At 35.2% G+C, this 14,009-nt stretch overlaps 1 protein-coding gene across 1 annotated transcript in view; it reads left to right on the forward strand.

Moving 5' to 3' along the window:
- LOC145739942 (putative pre-mRNA-splicing factor ATP-dependent RNA helicase mog-4) overlaps positions 1-14,009 on the forward strand; it is a 77,384-nt gene that overhangs the window by 23,507 nt on the left and 39,868 nt on the right. The window contains exon 7 of the mRNA XM_081995276.1: positions 3,356-3,748. Within this exon, the coding sequence (XP_081851402.1) occupies positions 3,356-3,748 (393 nt within the window). The remainder of the gene's footprint in view (positions 1-3,355; positions 3,749-14,009) is intronic.

Raw genomic sequence — 14,009 nt, forward strand, 5'->3', positions numbered from 1 at the left:
CTGATTTGGCAAAATCTTCTAAAGTAGATAACGAAATTAAGGAAACCGTAAATACAATTTTTTGTTAACTCATGGGATACAAAAGGAAAGAACTCGGCATTTTATCAATTCCGGTTGGAACTGACGACTTTAGGACCCTTTCTATTGCGAAGAATTAAGATTGTTATTCCAACTGATCTTCGACTACAAACTCTAAGACTAGCTCACCCTGGGGAGTCAGTAATGAAAAAACGACTTTGAGATGCCCAGAAATTTGTCAAAAGTTGCCTCTTAGTGTCACAACCTAACAGACAGATCACCAATAAAAAGACAGAAACTAACATCAGGGCCATGGCAATTTGTTGCCATAGATTTCATGTCGACAGGACAATCTGAATATCTTCTCGTAATAATCGATTTACTATTCGGGTTATGCCGAGGTCTTCTTTACCAAATCTACCACTTCTTCAACCGTTATAAAATTTCTGGAACAAATATTTGCAAGATTAGGTATTCCAAAGACGTTAAAGGCAGACAAAGCAACAAATTTTAATAGTGAAGAATTCAAGGCGTTTTGTTACACTTATGAAGTCAAGGTGATGATCAATTCGGCCCCATATTGGCCACAAGCAAATGAGGTTGAACATTTTAACAAAGCACTGAAGAAAGGTCTATACAGGTTTATTCACGTTATTCGACACGGAAGATTGTGACTAAACTATTCACTTTCAAAAAAGTTTTGGTTCTGGGATGGATATAGACCTATTGGAGGTATCTTTTAAAAATATTTTCAAGATGTACCGGTTGTCGCAAATGCAGAAAAAGTATCAAAGTCATGTTTTTTCAAATGGAACATCTAGTATATTACTTTATTTTCAGAATCTACGTTGAAAATAAAAGGTCATTTTATTGATGTTTGATAGGTCTAAACTTTGCAGTTTCTCAGATATTCCTTAATTTGTAAAAATGTAGAACAAATATTAACATTTAAACATTCACCCTTTCTTTGAGATTTATTGACCAAAATTGGTTTGGGTGCTGATAACACATTAAGTTTCATGATCCAAAAGTGATAAATTGTCTAGCTCATATAGGAAGTCTCAAAAAATGTACTCAAAAACTTAAATTTTTAAATAGTATAAACTTGTCAAAATCCAATGGAACCCAACCTATTTTATGGTTACAGTATATGCAAAATTCAGTTACCTATCGAAAATTATTAAGGTTTTATACCGCTAATAGTTAACGTTTTCTTGGAAAATCGAATTTCCTAAACTAGAGCTGACTTTGACTGATTTTTGATATCGTTCAAAGATTACTTGGTATCTTTTCCAATTACATATCTATCGTTCTAATCTAAGTAAAGCTTAGAATAGTGGCTTAATACTTTGTAAATTTGCTATACAATTTACAAAAATAATTCATAAAAATGTTTAAAACGGCGACCATTCGACTACAAACACACAAACATACCTACTCCGTTTTTGAATCTTTCAGCAACATTATTAAGTGTCTTAATGGATATTGACTCTTAAAAATTTCGCTAATTTGCTATTTAAGCTGTCATTTAAAACAGTTTGAATCAAGGTAATTTCTCAAGAGAATCAAAAATCACTCAAAATCGGTGCGAGTTCGAGAAATGTTGACTTTACAAGAAAACGCGAACAGTTAGCCATAGGACAGCTCAATAATTTTCGATAGATTCCAAGCCAATTTTTAGGTTGAGTGATTAAACCTTAAAATTTGTTCTAAATTTTTACAAAATAATGAATATCTGAGAAACTGTTAAGTTTAGACGTACCAAACCTCAATTTAATTACTTTGATACTTTTTGCATTTGGGACAACCGGTACATCTTCAAAATATTTTTAAAAGATACCTCCAAGAAGTCTATATCCATCCTAGAATCCAAACTTTGTTGAAAATGAATACTTTAGTCACAATTTTCCGTGTCGATTAACGTGAATAACTATATACCTATCCAAATATGCCACACAAAATCAAATAGGAACTACCCAAAAGAAGTTCAGGACTTCATATTTTTGCACAATGTAACGCCACATAGTACAACAGCCGTCTCCGTCCGAATTAATATACATATAATCGTCGTATTCGGCACAACATTCCCTGCTTGGATGATATTGCGATAGACCCAATTGACGAAGAAACTTATGACCAAGATTTAACAAATAAGACGCATGGGAAAGATAAAGAAGACAAGAGAAGAAGATCCTCCCTAAATGAGATTAGACCAGGAGATAAAGTCCTTGACAGAAATGTGATATTCCCGCATAAGTTAACACCGACTTTCGCTAAAGATATTATTTTATGATGTGACTGAAAGACACGGAAATGAGGTCATACTATATAGAGAAGGGAAGATACTAGAAGGCAATGTAGCCCATGTAAAAAAGGTACCAGAACCTTTCAACCTGTCTCTTGTAACCCCCTCAACATCCTCGATGACTTCCACTTCTTCACCTCCCACAACAACGCCGGAAAAGTAATTATAAGGACCAGAATCAATCCGAGGTTACTTTGAAACCTTTGAAGCCTTTGAAGCTCGTGAAAGATGGAGGGATGTCAAACCAATTCCATAAAGCTCATTGTTGCTCTCAAAAATAAATTTGTTTGAAGGCTGTCATCTAACATAAAAGCTTTTTGTGGATATAGTTTTCAATACGTGTTAATATCAACTTGAGATGAGACTGCAAGAAAGGCCACGTTAGCCCTTTCTTACGAAATAGCATTTAATTATTTGTTTACTTTTAACTACACTAGCGCCTTAAAACGCTATTTTTAATAGTTAAGTAGCGTGTTAAAAGTTGAATTTTTAATGCGTTTGTAAAAAAACTAATTTATATCATAGTCACATTCAATAATTTTTTTGAATGTAAAACTATGACAATAACTTTTTTTCGGAAGAGAAGCGGAATTAGCAACAAACAGATTACACTGGTTGGTTAAATAATTATTAATCCTCAAAGGAATTATTAAAATCATAAATTTGAAGTAACAGCCGCTGGAAAAAGAGCAAAAATTTTGCTCTCCTATTTATTTTGACGAACAGTTTACATATATGTAGTTTGATTTTCGAAAATTGACCATCACATGACCCATGAAACTTGTGAGGTCAAGCATTTTCTTTTTATAATGCCAAATTTCAATTTTCATGTTGCCAAATAGTTATTAGTACTTCTTTAGTAGGTACTAGCAATCAGTTTCAGAAATAGGTATGCGTCTTTGTTTGTAAAAACTTTTGAGAATCGGACTGTAGGACATACTTTTGCAGCATCAAATACTGTGCTTTATACAGTAACACGCAATTACATCTTGTATGGATTAATCAATATAATTCTAAAAACTTAATTTTTAGGAAGACGTTTTCCTGTTGATATTTATTACACTAAAGCTCCTGAAGCGGACTACGTGGACGCTTGCGTAATTTCAGTTTTGCAGATCCACGTAACTCAACCCTTGGGAGATATTTTAGTATTTCTAACCGGTCAGGAAGAAATAGAAACGTGTCAGGAATTATTGCAAGATCGTTTGAGACGATTAGGCACCAAAGTAAAGGAGTTAATAATTCTACCGGTTTACGCAAATTTACCAAGCGATATGCAAGCGAAAATATTTGAACCTACACCGCCAGGAGCTAGAAAAGTTGTTCTAGCCACGAATATTGCAGAGACGTCTTTAACTATAGACAATATTATATACGTGATTGATCCAGGATTTGCGAAGCAGAATCACTTTAATTCGCGAACGGGTAAGTGTGTTTTCTTATGTTTGTTTTAAGAAAATGTCTTCAAATTTATACTTGCTTCCATCTATCATCTAACCGTACATTTTGAAACGCTTTGACTTTATTAATTTTTGTTCAGTGACAATATGAAGGACGTGAGAGTATTTTTGTTTTTACGCACAAATGAACTGAAAATATACAGAGTTATTGAACTGACATCTTAAATTTTAAAATAGCATTTTCTATAAACTTTGCATAATAGACTAAAAGGTGTTTTCCATATTATTAGAGAGAACCAGCTTATCTATCATTTTTGTAAAACAAAAATTTCATTTAGTTGAGAAACGAAGATTTTGGGAGGTGTTCAATTGTTTGTGCAGTAATCTCGCTGTAACTTCTTAACGGTTTGACCGATTTTAACAAATTTGGTATCGTTGAAAAGAGCATTTCTTGGGCAATAAGAATCAACCAAAATATAGTTAAAGTTGAATGTTATTCCGCCAGTGGGCTAGTTTTGACACCATGACCCATATTCCAAATTAATCAAAAAAATCAAATGAATCATTGACTGACAATACCATGACATGGTTCAACAGCTGGAGACTAACGAACGCTAAATGCCGCTAAGAACCAACTTTTATTACTTAACCACCAAATCAAAATACAACTCTCCAACTATAACTGTCTACAAACTACTCCGGGACTACGGACACCTACTCAGAGCCAACATTACCTACAAAACTAAAAGATATACACTGACTGATAACTAAAATAAAACATCCTGAAAATACACTACACAGCCCATCAAACCAGCTTCTCTACGAACGTACAAACATGTACAAAATAACTGATAGACTCATACAACTACAAACCAAATGGAAAAATAATTAAAACACAACTGGACTATTATAAACCCTTTGTGCATAACAAGACCAGACAATCTCGTTACCTATTTTATTTATTGATTTATACAGGAAAACACGATTTTCCGGCAACATAGGAAAAAACTAATATACAGGTCTAGAGGTCGATTTTTGAGAAAAGGTTAATGGCAAAAACCGTATTTCGATATCTTGTCAGTTCGCGACGCTAGAGGGCGTTTTTCAAATTTCGCTTATTTTGAAAACTCCTCACAACTTGTTTTGTTTATTAGAATATCGTGATTAGCCATTGAAACAAAAACATTCTTAAGACACTTTTTCGATGTGATTTCAGTGCCGTGCTTGTATATTGCTAATGTCTTCCGTTTTCTCAAAAAATCTATTCTATCTAATCTATTTTAAATTGTTGGCAGCTACGTCATTTAAAATCTTATGAATCAAATCAAGTTTTCGTCAACAAACCTGTTGTGTTCATATTGTCACGTTTAGGGGGTGGCGTAGGAAGAGAAACAAGATCGTAGCTTAAGTATGTCTTCTTTATTAGGCAGTGAACACTGACCAAGAGGGGGTGTGTGGGTGTGTACGTATAGTGGTAGGTGCGTAAGCCCTTCTGAAGTGTCGCCAAGTCGTCCAAGTGTAACGAGCCGTCCGGGCACTAGAAAGTTCGGACTGTCGCTCGTGACCTCCCTCTGGGGATGACCCCAGAGTTCGGTAATCGTCGATGGCTTGAGACGCTGATTAAATACCCACATCGTGACCCCAATTTGCCGGTCTTGCTGATTCAGACAGTGCACTAGGGGAGACCGGGGCCCGACTAGGTAACGGAACTTAGTGCAATTTATGTTATTCGTGACATCTCCCGTCCATGTTTACAAAATCAACTCACTTATTTTCTATTCTTATTTTCTAATGCAGGTGGGGGAGTACTTTATTTAAACCAACCTATCATCAAATATTACTTCTTAAACTAATACATGTTACTTATCTTCTAGAAAAGGGGTGGAAAAACTTTATTGAACAAATATCTTAACTACTTCTCGATTTTTAAACGTTGTCATGTTTGCATACCCAAAAAACACTTATTCCTTTCGTTGGGTCACCTTTCAACCTTGTTGTTGCGTCCATCTTCTTGCCTTCTCATTTAAGCGTAAATTGTCCCCTGCATCGGGCACCATCTTCTAGTACCTTCTCTCGGCACTACATTGTCTAAGCGGAAATCCATCGCTTAGCTTCGACATCTTTGGTCCATTGCGTGCTCTCTTTTTAGCACACGTTGCTTTGGACTACTATACATCATTTCTAAGCCCATCTGGAGAACCTTCTTCAGCCCGTCATTTAAGGGACTCTGGGTGCACGCGGCTGTAGAACCGACGGTGCGGAACCCATCCGAAGATGCTGGTTTCTCCTAGGCTTGCTCCTCTTCTTCTCGCTTCTTTAATCAGGTCAATTTGTCGATGGACGCAACGAGGTAATTAGGTGGCCCCTAAAGTCAACAATTAATTAGCAAACAAGCCCGACTCCAATAACATAAACAGACATAACATGTATTAGCATCTGACCTTATTATAAACAAAACACCTGATACTTGCGCGATTTTGCTACCTCAGCAAAGTACCTAGGTCGGGAATGGCGTCACTGGTCTAGAAAAAATTGTTATTTCATTAACTATACATACACTTATTTTACGAAACCTAGTCATCAAAAAATTTAGTTTTATCTTACCCAATACTATACAAACTAATATGTGATCCTATACACTAAAATGTTTAGGGCAACCTACAGGCCGTTCTTGATATTGCCCTACTCAGTTCAAGCAACTGCGGACCTGCAGGCTGGTCCTTCAAAACTCGCTTGATTCTTCTGGGGTGGGCATTGTTGTGTCGTCTTCCTGATCTCTCTTTCTTTCTCTCTCTTTGTCTCTCTTCTGGTCTTTGCCTCTCTTCTTTCTTCTCTGTTATTCCTTCATCTTTTTCCCGTGACTTAATTGGCTTCAATTGGCGAGGGTGTGTCTATCAATATGAAGATTAATAGACGGGGATTGAACGGGGCGCCTCCACCATGTCACGTTTAGGGGGTGGCGTAGGAAGAGAAACAAGATCGTAGCTTAAGTATGTCTTCTTTATTAGGCAGTGAACACTGACCAAGAGGGGGTGTGTGGGTGTGTACGTATAGTGGTAGGTGCGTAAGCCCTTCTGAAGTGTCGCCAAGCCGTCCAAGTGTAACGAGCCGTCCGGGCACTAGAAAGTTCGGACTGTCGCTCGTGACCTCCCTCTGGGGATGACCCCAGAGTTCGGTAATCGTCGATGGCTTGAGACGCTGATTAAATACCCACATCGTGACCCCAATTTGCCGGTCTTGCTGATTCAGACAGTGCACTAGGGGAGACCGGGGCCCGACTAGGTAACGGAACTTAGTGCAATTTATGTTATTCGTGACAATATTATAGAAAAGGGCGTGTCTAAAGCTTCGTCACGTTTAAAATTTTGCGTGTATTATCACTCAGAAAGTAGATATCTTTGGCTGCAAATTTGCACTAAAACAACCTTATACCAAAGCGAATCAAAAACATCTTGAGCGAAATAACATTTTTTATTTATGAGAAGTCTCCGTTTGGATCATAGAATTTCGTCTAAATTTGAAACCTAATTCATTTACCAACTTTCGCAGAGATGTATCACCAATATGTAGTATTTCTTTAACTCTCTTTTCTTAAGCTCTTGATTTAGGTTCTTGATGGTTACATGTTTCTCTAAAATAAATACAACAAATTAAAAATTCAATAAGGCATTCTGAGTGATGTTGTGGTATCTCATATGGCAGAGCCGGAAGTTTTCACGTTGCAATCCACTTATTTTATTTTAAACCCGCTGGAAAACATTTTAGACGCTTATTTTATTTTTTCTATGACTTTATTATTAATATGTTGTACACAAAAAATATACTCTTTCACACTTAATGGGTGCCATTGTCAAGAAGTTTTTGAGATATAAAATTTGTAAAAATTTATGTTTGAAGAAATTTTTATGAAAAATCTAATGCTACCCAAAAATGTCAGTCTCTGGAAAAAATAAAATGTTTCAAAATCAAATCAAATCAAAATACGCTTTATTGTTTTTTAACTAAAAATAGTTGTAAACAAAGCCATACTATACACATACAAATAAAGATAAAAATACAAATTCACCAACCCACAGTCACGAGAGGTACATATGCACATAAAGACAATTAGAAATTTAAAACCGTTCCGCATAATATTCACTAACATTATAGTAGGCTCTCTCAATGAGCAACATCTTGACCTCCTTTCTAAATCTGCCCCCTCAGAAATCTTTCTGATGCCAGTACGCAAATGATTGAACAGCCCACGTCCATTATACACCAATGAGTTAAGCACCTGAGAGGTCACCGGAATAGGTAATGGCAACATATATGACTGCCTGGTGACATAAGCAGACAAACTCTCACACAGGGTCGTGCCGTACTTCTTATACATCAAGGACACCGTTTCCAAAATAAACAAAGCTGGCAATGTCAAAATTCTGTTTGCAACAAAGAGCGGCCTGCACGAGTCACCAGGTTTAGCCCCGCTTAAGTACCTAACCGCTCTTTTCTGCAAGACAAATACCGCATGCAGAAGCCGTCCAGTGCAGGATCCCCAAAAACATACGCCAAAACGCAAGTGGGACTCTATCAATGCGAAATATGCTTGCCTTGATAAGCCTTTATCCAGCTCATTTGAAATTATTCTTAAAGCATAACAGTTGGATGATAACTTTTTATTGAGGGTCTTTATATGGCATTCAAACTTTAATGCGTCATCCACTATTAGTCCCAAGAATCGGCTTTGAGTTGTTTCTTTCAATAATTGGTTTTCAACATACACAGGACCCAAATTACATTTAAATGACATAACATTTGTCTTTAGAATATTAAGCGACAATTTATTAGCGTCACACCAGTTCTTCATAAGACACAAGTCATGGTTTATTTGCTGAGTCAATGTTTGCTCATTCCTGCCACTCCACAGAATAGTTGCATCATCCGCAAACAGTGTAAACTGCCCATACATGTCAAGATTCACAATGTCATTTATATAAAGCAAGAATAAAATGGGTCCTCTCTTGGAAGCCAAACTGTACCGGAGTTAAAATATTTTTTATCTTACAAAAGTTTATTAGTTGTTGTTTCACCAGCTTTTCTATCACTTTCGCTAACGTTGGCAACAGTGCCACAGGTCTATAGTTTGAAGGACTTGCCTCATCTCCACCCTTGTACAGGGGCACTATATTGACAACTTTCAAACAACTGGGAAATTCGCCCAAAACAAAACAGAGATTCACGGCCTCCGCAAGAGTTCTAATAGCATTATCTGGAAGGTTTTTAAATACTGTGGCTGAAATTCCATCCCAGCCTGGAGCCTTTTTGCTGTCCAATTCTAAAATAATTTTTCTTATTTCATGTTCATTAGTGGGCGCAAAGAAGAATGTATCAGGCACATATCCATCTCTCAAAAACTCTTCGAAATTTACATCATTTTTAATCTATCCCGATAAGTGATGGGCCACGTTGCAATAAAAATCATTCAAGTCATCTGCATTGCGTTTAAAATCCATTACTGTACTGCTACTCTTTTTCCCCATTAGTTCATTTACAATACGCCAGGCTTCTCTTTGTTTGTCAGAAGAAGAATCAATTCTATTTTTGTAATAAAGTTGTTTCGCGGTTTTTATTAGTCTACGGTATGTGGTCCTATATAAATTAAAATATGTAATAAAGTTTGGGTTCTGCATATTAAATTTTCTAATGTAGTGGAGCGACCTCAAGTTCCTGGCTGATACCTTTATGCCCTTAGTAATCCAAGATTTTCGTGATTTTGGCTTTATAGATTTAATAGGGAAACAAGTATTAAAAATATCTGCCAACAAAGCATGATAACCCTCCAAAGGACTTTCAGAGCCCAACACAGCACTCCAATCCCTTAAAACCGCCAGCCGCGAAAACCTATCATAAGTTTTTTTAGTAAACATTCTGCCACGGCGCTTCACTATTTTAGTCTTTTTTCTATCAATTAAAAAACCGCAGTGCACTATCTCATGGTCAGAGATTGCACTGTTTGATACACAAGAATTGACACTCTCCCTATCAAAATTGGAGATAACATAATCTACCAGTGTTGAACAATGAGATGTAACTCGTGTTGGCCTCTCAACGTGCATGCGTAAGCCATAAGAATCAATTAAATTGATTACTTCAACACATTACTATTAGGATCCAATTATTCAAACACACTACTATTAGGGTCCAAAGCAGAGAGGAAATACACATTAAAATCGCCGCAAACAATAATGTTTGACTTCGGAGGGAGAGCAGAAATAGCTGATTCCAATTTTATCAGAAAGTTGATCACATCACCAGATGGTGCACAATAAACACAAACAACGTACAGGGTGATTGGTTGAATTTTGACCACCCCCTTAACTACCTTAATTTTGATTTTAGCAAAAAACGTTAAATACAAAACTAGTAGATATTTAGTTCTACCTTATTTTAAAATAAACATTTATTATACAGGGTGTCCCAAATTTGAGCAACAAACCAAACTTATGTTTTTTTAAATACATTGACCAACTTTTTATCCAATATTTGAATTCTACGTCAAATTCTAGGCCTAATTGATGTAAAATGTTTGTATCGATATTTAACTGTTTCCGCAGCAGCGTTCTTGATTGATTGAATTTTGACCACCCCCTTAACTTCCTTATTTTTGATTTTAGTAAAAAAACTAGTTGTAGCAACTTAGTTGTAGATATTTAAGTCTACTTTACTCTTAGATAAACAGTTATTATACAAGGTGTCCCAAATTTGAATAATCAAATTAACCCTTAATCAGATAGTCGAGGCAATATTGTTAATATACAATAAGTATAACAGATGCTGCTGCGGAAAAAGTTGAATATTGATACAGACATTTTACATCAATTAGGCCTAGAATTTGACGTAGAATTCAAATATCGTATAAAAAGTTGGTGAATGTATTTAAAAAAACATAAGTTTCGTTTGTTACTCAAATTTGGGACACCCTGTACAACAACTGTTTATCTAAGAGTAAAGTAGACCTAAATATCTACTAGTTTTGTATTTAAAATTTTTTGCTAAAGCCAAAATTACAAAAGTTAAGGGGGTGGTCAAAATTCAACCAATCACCCGTACAGTCTTATTCTAGAACAATACACAGCACACAGTTCAAATGAGCGCTCTACCTTGAGATTGTCAAAAATATTAATTGCTTTAATTAATTTAAATACATTCTCCGAATAAAAGTCTTCACGAATCAAAATAGGAGACCTTGAGTTTGAGATCTGATGTGTTTTAGTCGGCATTTGTGTACCTATAAACTTTGAGTAATAATGGAGACATGTTTATTTGCGTAGATTTTCAGGCAGGTGCTTAACAATTCAATGTTGTTTATTGGTTGAATAAGCTTACTCAGGCTAGTAAATGGTAATACTTAGCTTTAGTACTGCAAACACATTTTTAGATCAAACTATACAGGGTAATTCAAATTCGACCCTCACCATTGGGAACCATATCAGATACGAAAAAGGTTAAATTGGGGCAAAGTTGCGCAATCTAAAACTTAAAACCTAAAACTAAATGCCGTTTTAAAAATTTTGATTTTCCTAGTGTTTCCGAAGATATCCGAAAAAAACTGAAAATTAGATTTTTTGTTTTTATTTATTTCTAACCTTATTTGAAGAAATATCCCAAAACTAAAAGCATCTTTTCATTGCCACTTTTTCCCAGCTATTCGATGATGGATTCAAATTTACTACACGACGTTTCGTTTTTTGGCAGTCATCATCAACTTTCTTTTTTCATGGGCGCCATATTGGATTTTTAGCCCACCAAATAGTACGTTTTACTCTGATTTTAGTGATGTATAATAACTTATGATTTGCTTCATAAATGAAAAAAAAATTCAATATAAACTAATTTTAATGTTAAGTGCAAGTTTAAATAATTTAATATTGAATTTTGAAAAACACCAAATCGAGCCATGTTTTGGCTAAGTTTTAACTAAATAAAGTTATGTGGGGCTGATGGCTTACTAATAACAGTTGGCTTGCTCTCATATTATTAACTTAGTATCAAATTTGTGATGAAGCTTAAAATAATTTTGCCTCGTTTTTCCTCATTGTGACTAAGTATGTTCAGGCCAATTTCGTGTGACAAGTACTACCATGTAATCTTCATAAAACGTCTCATTAACTCAATGCCAATTAAGGTAAAATTAGTTTTTATTGAATTATTCTGTTATTTATGAAGCAAATCATAAGTTTATTATACATCACTAAAATCAGAATAAAACGTACTATTTGGTGGGCTAAAAATCCAATATGGCGGCGTCCATAAAAAAAAAGAAAGTTGATAATGTCTGCCAAAAAACGAAACGTCGTGTGGCAAATTTGAATCCATCATCGAATAGCTGGGAAAAAGTGGCAATGAAAAGATGCTTTTAGTTTTGGGATATCTCTTCAAATAAGGTTAGAAATAAAGTTCAAATCAAATTTTTCAATTAAATTTTCAGTTTTTTTGGATATTTTCGGAAGTACTTAGAAAATCGAAATTTTTAAAACTGAATTGGGTTGAGCTTTAAATTGCGCAACTATGCCCAATTTAAACTTTCTCGTATCTCTTATAGTTTTCGAAATCCCAATGGTTAAAATTCCCAATTTGAATTACCGTTTATATGTAAGCTTCGCACAAAAATCTAATAGAATAAAGTTGCTTGGAGCCAGTATTCGACGGTATTGGTATAACAGACTGCTACGTGGCAGGTTGTTGAAATGTTGTTTGGCCACAAGTAAACCGTTTAATGACCACAGGATCGTAAAATAGGATCTTCGAGACGTATAACGATCGAGTCAGATAATCGGTGATCGGAATAGCTCGGTAGCAAGAAAATCGAAAAACAGACGACAACATTGCGCTCTATTGCCAACATATTTTAAGGCGCGTAATTTAAATTTTTGTATCTATGCAATGTTATTGTCCAGTAGTTCGATTGGCAATACAATCACCTGTGTTATGACGTGCAACTAATGTTATAATAATCAGGGTATAGATAGATCTTAATCTTTGTGGTAATAAAGTGAAGCCGTGTTTGAATTCTTTCGAGTCTCAGAGGTCTCCACCTGTCAACATTTTGAGGCCGTCATGTCATTTTTATGTCTCTTCTGTCATGCACGGCGGGATTTATTAAATTTTCCAATTTTATGTATTTCTGTACAGGGTAAGTCAGCGATAGAGCAAAGTTTATTATCTCATTTGTTTCGAGAAATGCAAAACAAATATTAAATTCAATAGTTTGAAAGAATATTAAGTGAATAAATAATTAATCGTGAATTCTGTTATCCCTTAAAAAAACCCGATTTAATTTTGCCCCCGTATCCAAAGGTTCGTTTGACATGTTGTTTTTAATAAGAGATGCCAAAAAATTTTTAAGGACTAAATTTCTAAACCGTTTTGATTCAAAAAATTATAGATTATCAAAATATTAAAATAGACTAGACAATCTTCTACCCTAACTTATTTACGAAACTTAAAACTAATAATATTCTACTTGCCAAAAGCAAAACTTGAAAGTCTTTTTGGTCTTTTTGGGTACCCACAGTTCCAATCACGAGTGCAGATCACCTCTAGTAGATCTTTTCTTTGCCTGTGTGTCGGATCTTCCTCTGCTGTCAATTCAGTGCCCAAATATCGGTGAAAATCGCTCCAAACAATCAGTTGTCTGATCAAGACAAACTTCCCGAACTTTCTCTATTTGGAAAATAGCTCAAACGTAAGCTGTTTCCAAGAATTTGCTAACCAAACAATGCCCTTCCAGCCTCTTTAAAGGTTTCGGTCCACATGTCTGAATAACTGGGGGACGTACAGGGTGATTGATTGAATTTTGACCACCCCCTTAACTACTATGTTAGCAAAAAACGTTAAATACAAAACTAGTAGCTATTTAGGTCTACCTTACTTTAAAATAAACATTTATTATACAGGGTGTCCCAAATTTGAGTAACGAACCAAACTTATGTTTTTTTTTAAATACAATGACCAACTTTTTATCCAATATTTGAATTCTACGTCAAATTCTAGGGCTTTACGTCAATTTAAAATGTTTGTATCGATATTCAACTGTTTCCGCAGCAGCGTCCTTGTACAAACCTGGAGACACCACCAGTCGAACACGTTTCCCAGCATCTTCAGAGCTTCTTCCAAGTTTTTTCTTTTCCTTTTACTATTTTTTCTCTTGACAAGTTTTCGAAGTTTTTTTTTCAATCTGGCACTTTTAATTAGTTTCGCTCCTGATCTAAAACTATTTATAAAATAAAAGAAAATTAAAATTT

Source organism: Ips typographus, unplaced genomic scaffold (assembly GCF_016097725.1).
Source record: "Ips typographus isolate SLU unplaced genomic scaffold, UJ_Ityp_2.0 IpsContig77, whole genome shotgun sequence".
NCBI classification, from domain to species: domain Eukaryota; kingdom Metazoa; phylum Arthropoda; class Insecta; order Coleoptera; family Curculionidae; genus Ips; species Ips typographus.